Raw genomic sequence first — 16,355 nt, forward strand, 5'->3', positions numbered from 1 at the left:
TCATCCAGATGGGTAATGATACATCGTTTTAGAGTGTACTTTCACGTCACTGGCTTCTCTATATAGTATAGCACTGTTACTTTTGTTATTTCACTGCAAACTCTGATGATGGCCCATAATTAAAAGGCCGAAGCCTGTCAGAAGTTAACATCAGCTGTGATCAAGACTGCTTTTAAATATCTGGTCGGTGAGCTATGGTCTACGGTAGTACCCAAACACGATGACCACACCATTAAGGGGGGTAGGACGTCAAACGGGCCGACTTGGAGCAGGGAGACGCCACAGGACATTTTAATTTCCACTATCTATACTTTTACAAATAAATTCATAAAACTTTGTCAGCACGACCAGGAAGGATTCAAGATTAATACTCATAGCAATAGAAGTTCAAAAACATGACAAAATATTTTTTTTTACATGAGAAATTAAATCATTTTTTTCACTTACTATTGGCTGCAATGTTTGTCATAGATACACTTTTCTTCATAAGGAAGAGAGGTTCTTTGATGAATTTTGGACAGCACACAAGCCATACTTACAAGTGTATAAAACTATAGAATTTATTTAATTTATGAAAAAATGAATGAGCTGTTACATTTCAAACTTTATGTTTAGATAAAAACTAAAATTTTATAGTTAATTATTTCAATTTTTACCACAGTTTTTAATAGATTTGGAAAATTCTATAGTTTTGAATTAAGGGGTTTGTGTTTAATAAGCATACCAAGTTTGGGTGTTACCTGTACCTAAGTACAGAAATTTGTGGTCTGTGAAAAATGGCTGTTAAAGTTTCTGCTTGTATTTGGGATTCTTTTAGAACTCTCCAGCATCATAGGCGGACTCTTTTCCATATTCTAAATCAGTTTTCTTCTTTTCACATTCCCATGATGCACTCTTCTTGATTTTCTCACCTCCAAAAATAATTTATCTGCTTTCTCTCTGTCCATCGCATATGAAGCTTTGATGCAGTTCATTCTGGGCTTAGTTCCCATTTTGCCTAAAACATATTTCCTGCTTTGCACACCATCATTAAAATATGAAACTGCGTAATAAATGTCAATAGCAAGTGCATTTCTTCCCACAAAAATGGTTTTTGGCAATCTTTCCCATACACATTGGTTAAAACTTTCATTTGAATTTTGGTCGATAGCAGCAGAGTAAGATATCAAAAGTCCTTTGTTTCACATATGTCAATCTCTGGCGCAAATATAAACATTCGAATTCTACAGAGCGAAATGCACTTACGTATGAGAGAAGAATGTTGTGCAAAGGAGTGTGGCGCACATAAGACCAAACAACTTGCCTTATAATTGCTCAAATATTTATGTTTTATGCATCAAACTATTCAAGAAGTTGTTCACTACAAAATAGGCATATTTTAATTGAGACGATAACCGATAGTTATTTTCAGCCGTTTCCGTGGCACGCTCGTACAATTCCTGCCATTTGCTCCTGTGACGAGAGCAGACAGCAGAGTTCAGGGACTGCACAGCCGTCCGATGGGAGAGAGGTCTGGTCGTATCTTCCGTCCAGCTGAGACCGATTACGTAACAGCCCGCACTTATCGGGCAGATAGACAGGCAGCCGCTGGGGACTTCGCGCTTCCGTAGTTGGCAGCGCTGCGGCGCGGTCAGCCCGAGTTTATATATAAACGCCGGCTGGTCCTCCATGTGGCCAGTTGGCTCTGCGATCAGCCTGCTAGCACTACTTAAGCAAAGGAGACAGACATGAGCGGCGCGGTGAGCAACGGCGTGGTCGCCAACGGGTGCGACACGTGCAAGGCGAGCAAAGCCCGGAGCCAGCTGCAGAACGGACACGGCAAGCACGACGCCATCAACGGCGGGCCCTACAACACGGACGAGAGGGAGAGGTGAGCATAGCATAGCATAACATACCGTAGCGTAGTACCCGTCCACCCCATAACCTCTCTGCTTCAAGGAAAGACGTGCACAATTACCGAAGAAGTATCGCAGTTTTCTGTACACTGACGTGTTTTAGAGGACTCGTCCGTAATACTGATTCTCGCAAAAGCCAGGAAAGTTACCATCTTTTAAATTTATTTCCTAAACGAATATAATACAGCCAAATGCCACAGTGCTTCGTCACGCAAGTTAGATGTTTCATAGATCATTTAAGCGATTCGTTTTTTCGACATAACGTGATATAGAATGTATATACGTGATAAATGTCAACATAAGTCTACCTATTTTTTAGCCCTAATCTTATAACTGCCCTTAAAATTATATTCCTTTTTTACGGTCTAAAAGTTTTTAAATAAAAATTCTTCCGTGTTATAGGAGTTGTCTGAGAGAAATGATTTTGCGTTGGAGTCAACACTTTCTTTGCTACCTGTCATTTTGTGGTACTGGGCAAAACATGAAAACTTTTTGTTGCTCCCTGTTGAACTCATTTTTGAACCACTGACAACTGTAACAATGGGTACGAAAGGTTCATTTCTTTTCCCTCTTAGTGTTATAGCTATGGATGCCTTTCAATTAGTGGTGGATTATTTGTGACTTACTTCATTAGCGAATATGTCAATTGTGATGGTGCAGTTAAAATGCCTAACTCCTTGAAGAGGTTGCTATATATTATCCTTACTGCTCGCCTTCTTTCAATCAATACTTCCTTTATAAATGGTGAGTTACCCCAGAAAATCATTCTATAGAATTGAGGCGATGTGCAGAACATGGGAGGAGGTTGTCTGTCTACCGACTCATGTTCGTGTACTGCGTCAGCTGTTTGTAGGACTGTTCGTTGTGCAGAACTGAATATAGGCTGTTATCTCAAAATTTAAGGAGAGCACATTTTCAAAAAGACGCTTAATACCTATTTTTAAAAAAATCGTTTAGAATCTTCTCTCATTTTCTCTAATGGGATTTATTATAACTCTAATAGCGCCTGCAAAGAAGTACCAATACTTGTTGATCCATGTTAAATGGAAGGTCATTCACGTATTCGGGAATAGGATTGGGCCCGTAACTGAACCTTCTGGGTTGGGTTATTTGTGGGAAGAGACCAAACTGCGAGGTCATCGGTCTCATCGGGTTAGGGAAGGATGGCGAAGGAAGTCGGCCGTGCCTTTTCAAAGGAACCATCCCGGCATTTGCCTCGAGCGATTTAGGGAAATCACGGAAAACCTAAATCAGGATGGTCGGACGCAGGATTGAACCGTTGTCCTCCCGAATGAGAGTCCAGTGTGCTAACCACTGCGCCACCTCGCTCGGTGAACCTTCTGGGACCGCTGATTTCTCCCGGGTTACTAAAATTTTCTCCTCACGTTGTTTTGAATTATTCAAGACAGCTTTTTTCTTTAAGTATGAATCGAACCTGTCCTTTACAAATACGAGTACTAGAAAACAAGTTTTGTCTAAGAGTAATGTGGTGTACGCAATGAAACGCCATAGAAAAACCACAAATGCCAATGCGCCGTACAAGGAACACCAATGCATGTTCTGTTTCCCTGTACTAGCTTCATGCCTGCTTTGAGACAAAAGTTTGCAACGATTTTCGGGCAGAGAGGCTCCTGCTAGAATGGCAAGTAGAGACGCACGCACACAGACAGTAGTAGAGAGCGCGACTACAGTGGGAATGCGCTGGAGTCGTACTCGAGAGGATTGGTGTTCAAATCCCCATCTGATTATACAGATAGATTTTCTGGAATTTCCTTGATCACGTAAGGCAAATGCCGGGATGGTTCTTTTTCGAAAAGACGCGTTCGGTTTCTTTGACCATCCGTCCCCTATCGGGGTTGGTGCCATGCCTCTAATGTCCGCGTCGTCGACGTGACGTTAAAGCCTTACACTGCTTTCATCACAGCACGTTTCCGCAGAGGAGAAAAATTATTTGCAGAACTGGAGTGTACACGGTCTCGACAATTAGCTGTAAGTTTGAAATTATACATACCAGAAAGAGTAGTTGCGTGGCCATATATCTTATTAATGTGATATCACGATGATTTCAGCTGTTTGACTGGTATTTACAGCTTCATTTTTGTGCACGGAAATGGCCAACTAAACACTACGTCGGCTGTTACACCTAAAGTTGTGATTAGAGACAGCAAATAGTGTGGCGCTGCAGTAATTTTCTGTAGAGACAGCTGGTTTTGCCAGTTGTCGTAACTTCGCAAGAACACGCGCGACCGTTACTAAAATGCTGAAATGTCTGGAGTGTTGTAGAGCCCGTATTAATATGTATTGAAACTTCCTGGCAGATTAAAAGGGTTTACAGGTCTGGGACTCAAACACCGAGCTTTTGCCTTTTGCGACAATGTGTTTAACGGACTGACGTGTCCAAAGTAGACTCAGAAACGGACCTCGCAACTTTACTTCCTCCAGTACCTCTCCTCCTACCTTCCAACTCCACAGAAATCCATCTTGCATACCTCGAGGGACTAGCACTTTTGGGAGAAATCGTCTGTGTCTGAGTCGTTTCTGCGCAATTTCGTTCCTCCTAGGAGTGCTATTCGCGCAAGTATGTTGGAGAATTTCTGTGAAGTTTGGAAGGTAGGGACGAGGCACTGGCGGAAGTAAGGCTGTGAGATCGGTCGTGAGTCGTGCTCGGATACCTCGGTCCGTACACCACTCAAAGGCAATAGGTCTGTCCTGCTCTGACACCCAATTCCAAATCGGCGCACACTTCATTGCAGTCCGTCCCGATAGCTGAGTGGTCAGCGTGACGGATTGCGGTCCTACGGGCCCGGGTTCGATTCCCGGCTGGGTCGCGGATTTTCTCCGCTCAGGGACTGGGTGTAGTGCTGTCTTCTTCATGATTCCATTCTCATCCGGCGTGCAGGTTGTCCAATGTAGCGTCGAATGTAATAAGACCTGCACCAAGGCGGCCGGACCTGCCCCGCAAAGGGCCTCTCGGCCAATCACGCCAAACGCTCATTTCCATTTTCACTCCATTGCAGAATGTAAAATTCATTCTGGCATACTGATGTCATTTGAGACTGAGTTCTACATCAGTCTACGGTCGCAGGTTCGAATCCTGCCTTGGGCATGGATGTGTGGGTGATGTCCTTAGGTTAGTTAGGTTTAAGTAGGTCTAAGTTCTAGGGGACTGATGGCCTCAGAAGTTAAGTCCCATAGTGCTCAGAGCCATTTGAACTATTTTTTCTACATCAGTAGAAATACGAGAAGGAAGAGACTGGGCCAAAGAACCGTCACAACGTTTTCCGAAGCGATTTATAGGAGTCTCACAACACTTGACGATAAAGATAATAAAGGCAGCTCAGTGAACTGGATCTCGCGCTCCCGAAAGAGACCGATACCGTAATCATTACGTCGTTTCTTCGAGTCCTCCTCCTGACATCTTCGGAACTATTCCTAAGGAGGTAGATTAAAATTTATACCTTTGACTCCAGCATTGTGTGTTGTAACGTCCTTCATAATTTACAGCGTAAATGAAGCCCATAGTTTCTAATTACGCGCCAACTAAAATTAATTTAAAATCAGTTTTTGCATATGTCTGGCAATTGTATACAGGCGTTCTCCACCCATTTAAGATTCTCCTGTTACGACCTTAACCTGTTTGCGAAGGACATCATAAGACCTTCTCCCAGTGGGAACAAGTTATATAAGGAACAGATATCTTGCGTAACTAAGGACAGGGGCCTGCACAGGAACGGTTGCTGGTTAACCAACTTTTGCTCCACTTATCGACATTATCCCCGATTCTCGCACAGTTATCGTCGTGCGTCCAGTACATAAGTCTACTGCTCAGCAAAATAACTAAAGATTCTGCTGTTTGTCAAACAGCCTTTGTGTTACTGGATTACACATAAAAGTTTTAGAAATCATATATTGGAAGGTTGCAGTTCTATTTGGAATACTGAAACTGAGAAAAGTTTTAATTTAGAATGTGTTTACTGATGTCACCTACCTGTTCGTATTTTGTTCTGCGTGTTCCCATACCTTACTACGATCAGATACATATTAGGTAACACTACCTTTGCGTCTCCGCTACAACGTATTCATTTTTCCCTTTAAATAACTTCATTGCTTCACAAGCTTCCGGGTATATACGTATTATGCAATTGTTCAGCTGTGAAAGACTTGTTCGGGGGCGTATGATATCAAAGACAGAAACGATAAAAGGAAAATTTCCCACTTGCGAAAATAGACAGATCTCTATACTGCTCAGTCGTAACCATATAATTATGCAGGTATCCCTACGGGGCAGTTTAAGCTGTAGCAGATATCAGAAACCTAGCTGTACGAAAGGGACATTAAGCACGAAAATTTGTTGGAGAAATCCTACAACAGTGTAATTCATACAGGGTCTTATGACGTTAGAGTGCATGGAAAAGATTAAGAGAAGAGCTGCAAGATTCATTAGTGTCTTGTTTAGTCGGTGTGGGAGCCTCACAGAAATGCACAACATTCCCTAGTGGGGTTACACCCCTCCCTAAATTACATCTCGCGAAATAACCATAACGATAACAGAGGTACATTCATGTTCGAGGAAAACTTCTCGGAATATGGGCCGAATACCAGTCGTCTTGATATAACGTTGTTCCAGATCTCCGTTTTTCTCATGACGATGACGAGTAGAAAACCTGCGGAAACGTTGCATTGAGTCATCAGTTTTATTCGGTTGATAATCCGAGAAGGTTTCGTCAATGCAAGCAGAGAAAGCCTGTATTTTCAAATTCGGGTATGTGCTAAGAGTCTGTGCTGAGAGCTTATTGTCGGTCTTTCCGAGCACCAGTCGCGAATGTAACAGAAAAAAGTGCGGAGGGGTAGAAAGGGTACTATACTTGCACAGCGTAACCTCGTCGAGGCACCAGTGCATAGGCGTTAAGGCTAGTGTATCGTCAGTTGCCATCAGCCGTAACCACTAGCTGGCCAACACTTGCTGTATCATTTCGCGAACTACATCCGTTTCCCCGAAAAGCGCTAACTTCCATATTTGGCTAGCAGGTTTCACATTTTCGTGCTCTGCACTTCACACATGACATCGCGCAGTTGACCGTTGACGCTTTAGAAATGTTCAAACATAGCAACATTTAGGGTGTAGCCCTTGTCTGCCGATATAGGAGTTCGACTAACTGACTGATTAGTTGTTCCCACGTGAGTGACTATGACAGTATAAAGTCGAGTAATCTAAGTTTGTATGATTTTTATTTATCTCTTACTGCTTATTTAACCAGTAATCCGACCACCGCTTCCAATTAACCTTGCCAAATCTGTTCTTAACCATGTCGATCCTGCGAAACCGCGGGACAAAGCACCAGCAAAAAAGACTGCTAATTTGACCAGTGGTCCAACTTAAAATCCTTTCAAAGGACCCATCCCGACGTTTGCCTGCAGCGATTTAAATAAATCGCTACCAACTTAAATCTGGATGGTCGGACGAAGATTTGAACTGTTTTTCTGCAGAATGCGAGTCGAGTGTATTGAACACCACCTTAGCCACCGCATTCGATAGTGCCCTTGTCGCAAACAGTTTTAACACCAGCTAGTTCCGTTACAATGTTTACTTCGAAGCATAATGAAAGGTACATTCCGACAGTAAAATAAATTTAATTAGTAGGTTTCAAGGATGTGCACTCATGTAGAGCCTGTGTCGTTTCCTTTAATTTGTTAGTTCCTTGATCCATCTTAAGCCATGTCACTTCTTATATATGTATTTAACATGTGGCCGTAGTAGCCAAAATGAAATCACATCTTTTCTGTCAATGCAAACAAGATAAATGCATTCACTTCAGTTTTGCACCCGGCTGTGACCATGGGACCGTTACAAGGGACAAATACAAAAGTGTCGTAATAGCTATTCTTGGATTTCCTCATGGCACAGGCTAGAAACTTTTCACTCATTATCCTTAAAAAGACAAGCTGCACTGGTTTTACAAGTGACTTAAATATATGTGTCGGGTTACTAAAAAAATTAGAAATGCTCATAGGGCACCACACATTTCACGTGAACACTTTGACGTATAGGACCTGGTGCGCTGATCCACAACTATTGTTAATCCACCTGTCGGTTGGTTAGGCGCCCTTTAGGCAAGAGCAAAGCTTTCATTTACTCGGAGATTCCGAATTACTGTTGGAACATAATTTTCCAAGCGTCGGTCAGTTGTTCGTGAGAACATCATAACGTGAAAGTTCTTCTCATTCTTAACATTATTTTACGCTACCTAATTGTGAGATACAATCGAGTAATCAGAAATATTCTTAATTTTTTTCCCTTACAAACGTAAATACGAGACTAAAATTGAAGCAGTGTTTTGCTGTAACACACTGACCATCTTGTCCGTCTGGAACAATGGAGCCTTGTTATTGAAGGAGGAATCGTATGCTTGGAAATTTCGAAACATTAAATAGAATGGCAATTGCATCAGTATGTTCACTGTTTTTTAAAGAAAATACGAACCACCTGAACGATCAACGTACTTTCCCGTATCTCTATATCCACTTATATTGGCGTACTCTGCAATCCACTGTCCAGAACATTGTGGAGGGTACATCGTACCAGTCTTACCCCTTTTCTGTGCCATTCGCTACCTGATCGAGCGAAAAACGACTGTCTATAAGCCTCAGTTCGCTCTAATATCTGTTGTCTCATTCCCGTGATGCTTATGCGAGGTATACGGTGGTGGCCCCTGCATTGTCACGTAGTCTTCCTAGAATACCGGTTGTCAGAGATTTCACATAACAGGCATTCGGGAGAACTGTGACGCCTTTCTTCCAGTGATTACGATTCTGTCACACTTTAAAATGGACTGTACCGACCTGATACTGCAGCGCGTCTCTGGTATACATTCGATGTTGCTCATCAGTCCCAGTCTGATAAGTCTTCCAATACTCGAGGACTAGGCATCTGGCGTCTTTCAACAGATTTCCTTTCCAGATTCACTCAAATTTTCCTGTGTTACCACTGAATATTTACAGTGTTTGACGTGCTCCAGACGTTCGCGTTGCGTCTTTTAATCGGGTATTATTTGGCTATTTCTCACCGTTACAGATATTATCTTGCATTTATCGATATTTAAACAGAGCTCTCATTCATTACACGGAGTACAAACAGTGTCCACATCTTTCTGCATTTTCTTACGATCGTCTTGGGACGATACTTCGTATAGGTGGCAGCAGCAGCAGCAGCATCGCCAACGAAACCTTCCTAATAAATAGTTTCTGTGTACGGGAACTGTAAAAATTATAGAATATATTGCGCTTTCTTGAGGACATCTGATGAGACGTTGTTCTCGTTGAACATACTGTAGATCGTACTGGGTTCTACTAGTGAAAATTCAGAGCGCCAGTATCGTACCTGCGAATATACACTGTATGATCATGTTTCGTTATATCGGAAGACTGAACCTACCATTTACGATGTACCTTGTGGAGGAACGAAAGCGTGATCTTAATAAACCTTTTTGTGATTACGGATAAAGAGAGCGAACGTAATTACGTTTAGACTGTGCTATTCGTTGCAGACGATGTGGCTGTGTACTTGGACACTTTTTTTTCCTTACTAGAAATAGCAGCCGTAAAGGGTTCTGGTAGCATGGAGTGGATGTTCTGGACTCCCCCCCCCCCCCCCCCCCTAATAAGTTGCAACTAGAATATTCGCAGCCGTCCAGCGATAAATGTTGTCTATGGCCTCCTTGAGAGAAACCGCTCCTCACCCTATATCTGCTGCAAAGACGCGGTCAGCAGCCGGTTTATACACACCGGTTGACCTCTGCGGGGAACGCAGGAATAGGCTTTTTGCTACGACGCGGCCTTCAGTCGCATTGCTAAGGTAATATTAGTTACGACTGTGGTGAATGCAGTGGAAGAAAACTCAAGATTTTTTTCTTTTATTTTCGGAAAAAAAGCATTCATTATGCAAGAGTGGCTATTGCCTCCGCGAAAACTGTCATTTGGCCATTGCAAACTATGACGAAATTTCTGTTTTCCTTTTTTTGCCGTTCGATAACTGGTTTCGCGCAGAGATGGAATCCGGTAGTATCTAGTTACTAGTGATGAACAACAGCGAGATGCTACATTGTGTAAGTACGGCGAAGAGCCAAAGAAACTGGTATACCTACCTAGTATCGTGCAGTGTCCCCGCGAGACTAATGTCAGAAGTAGTGCTGGAGGGAATTGACACCATGCATATTGCAGGGCTGTCCACAACTCCGTAAGAGTACGAGGGGGTGGAGATCTCTTCTGAAGAGCACGTTGCAAGGAATCCCACATATGCTCAATAACGTTCATGTCTGGGGAGTTTGGTCGCCAGCGGAAGTTTTTAAACTCAGAAGAATGTTCCTGGAGCCACTCCGTAGCAGTTCTGGACGTGTGGGGTGTCGCATTGCCCAAGTCCGTCAGAATGCACAATGAACGTCAGTGGATGCCGGTGATCAGACAGGGTACTTACGTACGTGTCACCTGTCAGAGTCCTAGCTAGACGTATCAGGAGTCACATATCACTCCAACTGCACACACCCCACAGCATTACAGAGCCACCACCGGCTTCAACAGCCCCCTGCTGGCATGGAGGATCCATGGATTCCTGAGGTTTTCTTCATGCCTGTACACGTCTGTCCGCTCGATGCGACTCGAAAAAAAGACTCGTCCGACCAGGCAACATGTTTCCAGTCATTAACAGTCCAATATCGGTGTTCACGGGCTCTGACGAGGCGTAAAGCTTTGTGTTACCCAGTCATCAAGGGTACACGAGTGTTTAAAGCAGTGTTTCGCAACAGATTTTTTTCTGTTTGTTGTTCACTTAAAGGGGAACATTCCTAAGTGTCAAACGATCTTGACGAAACTTAACGGATGTGCAGAGGGGGCAAAATATTGAAATACTTTTTTTGTGCCCAGTTTCACTTTTAAGGGTGAAACACACCACGAATGGTAATTTGGCATATCAGGTTTGGAGGGAATATCTTCGAAACGATGAGAAATAAAAAAATGTTTGTCATATAACGGCTGACATGTAAATAACGTTCTTGGCAATTATGTAATCGAATTTTCTAATAATTTGAAATTTTGCAAAACATTCCACCCCATTAATTACTTTTGAAAAATGAAACTTTTGTTACTTTCAAGTTATATACATCCATGTGTAATGAAGCTGGTTTCTGAAATGCCGTCTTTGGAAAATAAGCTGTACACATTATGCTGTCAGAGTATTTTCAACATACCTAATTGAAATATCTCAACATTCATTATTAGTCTAATTATTTATTTTACTTTTTTATGCTTTAAATTATTTTATGTTTTACACTAGTCTGTTTTTTTGTTTTTTAGTTTAAGGTTTATATGTGTATTTTAATTGAAAATAGCAACTCATTATGATAGAAAATAATTAAAATGATGATTATATGTAAACAAATCCATAAAACATAATGTTTTATAACAACATGCACATAAAATAAAGGTAATTTCTTCACACGGTATATACGACAGAGAACACAAAACAAAATTCAGCAGGATTTCGAACTGTCGCGGGTGACCCTCGAAATATTCTGATTTGTGTCAGGCATATTTCAGTACATCGGTAAGCCTTGGCGAAGAGAATTGATTATGTACTAGTGAGTGCAGTTTGATTTTATTGTTTCTCAAGTGCTGATTGACATCCTTAATCATTCAACAGAACTGGATGTGATTGTTTTCCCACGAAGATTTTGCAACATCGAAAGCCATGTAAATGTCACACTACTGTACCTGCCCCATCCAGCCCTTTGGGACTTGGTCCCCGCATAGTATCCTGAGCGTAATATATCGAAACAGCTTTTCCACAGAATTCATAATTTTCACCTTCAACGGTTATTTAATTACCTTGTGGCAACAGTGTTTCCGCATCAGAAACTGTGTGCACTGTGTCTGTTGCAGTTATGAACTAATCCTTTTCGTGTAGTCCACATGCTAATATTTCCACTACCCCAATTCAACTCAATTTCACATATTTAACAACTACATTTATCGTCTGCAAATGTCTTTTTCTAAAATCACTATGGGTAGCATATATATAGGGTTCTTATGTAAGCCCCCCCCCCCCCCCCACACCCCTCCCAAACACACACACTTTATAGCTCTCCATTCAGATTCAGTTTATATTTCTTGTTAAATCGCTAATGGAGGAAAACTTCGTGTTGTATATTTTCTGGTTACGAAATGAACCGTTGTCCAGCTTTTATATTAAAGACTGTAATGTTCCAACTTACATAAAAATAATAGCGGTATTTACGCTGCATGTTACGTTGAGGCGCGCCCTGAAGACCTTGAACGTCACTTCTGGCCAGTCCAATGGACGCATTTAAGCTATAGATAACTATAATTTAAACATTATCGATCACCCATGTTTTATAGCGTGGAATGTAGTCGCCAGCAGTGGCGTAGCTACACTAAGCGCTGCACTATATCAGTACCAGTGAAATGCCTCCAGCCGTGTGTTGCGTTTGGGTGTTTCCGTTACTCTGATAACACGTAGATTCCTGTGTTTTGTAGCACTATACAGGCCGCCAGTATCTGGACATTCGTGGAGGACCTATCTGGGCCGCAGTTACCAAAGTTAGCAGGAAACATCAGTTGAAGCACTTCCGGCGTGAAAGGTAGTGGTTAGATTCACGCAACGTGTGACGTCACACGGACCGCATTGAGTTCTGCGTCCGTCGCGAAGATACTTCTGCCTCGTGTCAACAGATGGCAGGGGCGTGCAGTAGGAAGGGTATAGTGCTTTTGTACATAGGTTCTTTGGTAAAAAAGTGGCGCGCTGTGCCGAAGTCCTCATCAATTTTAAAACAAATGATTGCTCGGTGTTGGTCTGTGAGCAAAGCCCACGTCAACTTTGCTTTTGATGCACGGTTGTTTAGAGCTCAGTTTGCCCTCCTCTGTTGCTTCCAGATACCGTACTTCGTTGTGAAATGCTTAAGACAGTCTCTTCTATTAGGGCAGTTGTTGTGTAAGTGGAAGGAACACATTTGCACCTTGCTCGGCTTTAGTTTGAGACGGTTAGTACCATAAGATGTAGATAGTTTTCAACCGTTTGGTAGCTTCTTGCATTGGGGACAGCTGGGGGTAAAATTCCTATCCGGTCTCGTCCAGTTTTAGTTGTTCCACGGTTTTCCTAAACCTCTCAAGACGAATCCTGGTAGGGTTTCTTTGGAAAGGGGGGGGGGGGGGGAGGGGTTGGGTTGTTTGGGGAAAGAGACCAGACAGCGAGGTCATCGGTCTCATCGGATTAGGGAAGGTGGCGAAGGAAGTCGGCCGTGACCTTTCAGAGGAACCATCCCGGCGTTTGCCTGGAGTGATTTAGAGAAATCACGGAAAACCTAAATCAGGATGGCCGGACGCGGGATTGAACCGTCGTCGTCCCGAATGCGAGTCCAGTGTCTAACCACTGCGCCACCTCGCTCGGTTCTTTGGAAGGACAAGGCCGATTTTCTTCCCTATTCCGAGCTTGTTACCCGTCTCTAATGATGTCATAGTTGTCGGGACGTTAAATTGTGATTTTACTTCCTTCTTTCTGTCTCTGGTGCCTTCCCCTCAGTCAGAATTATTTCCGGCAGGGAGAGGGATGCAGGATTCTGAAATTGGCATTTTCGATAAAGTTGCCACAAGTTCGACACATGTCATGGTACAAGAAGTAGATTCTATAGCGAGCACAAAAAAATTTATTACGTAGTATAGAATTTAAGGTTATCCACCCAATATTTATGGATAGATTCTGTAAGGTGGTGATGTGTCACGTCATTTTCGAAGTGAATTCTATCTTTAATTCTGGTCGTTCAAATGCGTGATGCATCTTGTGACGTACGTTTCCCAATAAGCTAAAAACATAAAGTGAGTTTTGTTTCCTATGCGTGAGGATATAACTTACTTTTCTTTTATGCACATTTTTACGAGAATTTGGTATACCATAGGATTGGGGCTGTTAAATAACGCTTAGACTATATGATAAGGTTACCGTGTAGGTAAGATGAATGCACTGACATGACAACATGTGGCACTAATTGGCATTTTAGTATATTATTAATTTTGTATTTCCAGACTTGTCGACTTACTAATCTCGTTGTCTGCTCGATATGATTATCTTTAACAGCCAGTGCTACGAATGATGGGTGTTACCCCGATGTGCCTCGACAAGAAAATAAGTGGTTGTGTACAGCAGCCATGGTAGATATTTTATTTAAAATGACGTTCTACCAATCATGGAGGCTGCGAAGCACTCCGTGTATAAGGAATAATTAACTTGACGTTGGAAGGATCAAAACAGGAGAAATATTATTGATAGAGACGAAGACTAAAATATTTAGAACAGCTGTTCCAGATCTGTGTCCCGGTGTGGTACTGTTTTAATCTGCCAGGTAGTTCCACATCAGCGCACACTCAACTGAAGAGTGAAAATTCATTTTGGAATACGTAAAACAGGTATACGAGTATATACTTTTGGGTGTTGCCCTTTATACAGATGAACAGATTAGCACACAACAGCTACAGATACACGGTAGCATCGAAGCAACAGGGAAAACTGTTGAATATTGAGAAAGGGTATTTACAAAAAGTATAAAGTCTCGATCGTATTGCGCTAAAAACCACGTCCTTGGCAGTAATTTTCCTGTCAAAACAAACCGCGCTTCCTGAACCCTGTCCACTGCCCCTCTGCCCACACACAGGAACAGGTGCTGCCCGCATGATCACCGGACAAATGCCCCGCCATCCCATTAATGTGCTAAGTGATGCAAATAACCTCAGCTGTCGGCTGTTGTTGGGTGCAAGGCGCTCTTAAATTTTCTCCGCTACAACTCGCGCTGGCGTACCTCCTGGATTCGGTCTAACTTTTATTCATCGGTATCATAATTGGTCATTTTTCATACACTGCTCAGTAAAAACCTGCCTTCTTATGCAAACGTCTTAACCTGGCTTCTGTGCCCGCCTCACTTCCGGAACGAATATTTCACTTCTTTCTGCAACAGTGTGTGCGCCGATTTGAAATTGCTGGCAGATCAGAAGTGTGTGTCGGATTGCTACTCGAACCTGGCACCTTTGCCTTCCGCTTGCAATGCTCTTACCGACAGAGCTGTATTTTGTTAACTAAAATTCATCTCTCGTGGTGAAATACAATGAACTAAAACGTTGTAGAAATGCTTATGCAAAGCGTACCCACTATCAACACATCCTTTTAAATTATTTACACTACGCAAGGAATTAATTAAAAAAGAATACAGAAACAGAACAGAAGACACTATCAGAGTACGCCTATGTTTTACATCCACAAGAATATAGTTTAGTTCTCACGGCTTCACTTCCGACAGTATCTGTCGTATTTCCTGTACTTAACTGAAGTTCTCTTGCATGATATGATGGACTAGCACTCCTGGAAGATCCCCTCGGCTGTGAGTAAGCGATGTCACCCAATATCCTTCCTTCGTGAGGAGCTTGTCCAGCAAGGCGTGCAGAAACAGCTTTTGTTAAGTGTAGGAAATAGGAAGGATGTTATAAGGTTACGGCTGAACCATCGACACACTCCTGTGGATGTCACAGCGGTATATGGCAGGAGAACTTTAGTTAAGTACAGGAAATACGAGAGATACTGCCGAAGTGAAGCCGTGAGAACGAAATTATATTCTAGTGGATGTAAAAGTAGGCTTACACTGATATTGTCTTCTGTTCTATTTCCGTATTCTTTTGTAATTAATTCCTTGCTTAATGTAAATAATTTAAAGACTGTTTTGATAGTGGGTACGCTTTGCATAAGCATTTCTACAACTTGACCAGTAAACTGAGCACTCCTCATACGATCACAAGAATTTGACTACAGGTGTGACGCAAAGCATAACTTAATAAACAAAATTAATTGAACAGCGTTGGTCCTAACATGGGTGCTGTAACTCATAAAGATGACAAAGACACGGAATTCAACAAACTACTGAATAAAACAATATAGAGCTCTGTTTATTAAAAGTCCCTGTAGACTTCAGATGAAACAAAAGTACACAGACAAGGAACCGTTACGTTCATTTAAGCTGGCCGGGGTGGCCGAGCGGTTCTAGGCGCTACAGTCTGGAACCGCGCGACCGCTACGGTAGCAGGTTCGAATCCTGCCTCGGGCATGGCTGTGTGTGATGTCCTTAGGTTAGTTAGGTTTAAGTAGTTCTAAGTCTAGGGGACTGATGACCTCTGAAGTTAAGTCCCATAGTGCTCAGAGCCATTTGAACCATTTTTGAACATTCATTAAATATTAACATCGACACCTAGGCGAAGATGGGATAATGAGTCCGAGGTGAACACTCTGAGTCAAGACAGCATTAGGGGAACAGTGAAGTTTCCGGAAGCTGCACAGTATTGCCGAATGTTAATCAAGGAGGAAAGGAGGAGGAAGAAATATGTATGCACCTACTGTCTTAGTTGAGGACATATTGA

At 42.4% G+C, this 16,355-nt stretch overlaps 1 protein-coding gene across 1 annotated transcript in view; it reads left to right on the forward strand.

The window, feature by feature from the left end:
* Positions 1 to 1,504: 1,504 nt before the first annotated feature.
* LOC126354813 (purine nucleoside phosphorylase-like) overlaps positions 1,505 to 16,355 on the forward strand; it is a 66,283-nt gene continuing 51,432 nt past the window's right edge. The window contains exon 1 of the mRNA XM_050004752.1: positions 1,505 to 1,870. Within this exon, the coding sequence (XP_049860709.1) occupies positions 1,728 to 1,870 (143 nt within the window). The 5' untranslated portion in view covers positions 1,505 to 1,727. The remainder of the gene's footprint in view (positions 1,871 to 16,355) is intronic.

This window comes from Schistocerca gregaria, chromosome 3 (assembly GCF_023897955.1).
Source record: "Schistocerca gregaria isolate iqSchGreg1 chromosome 3, iqSchGreg1.2, whole genome shotgun sequence".
NCBI lineage: Eukaryota > Metazoa > Arthropoda > Insecta > Orthoptera > Acrididae > Schistocerca > Schistocerca gregaria.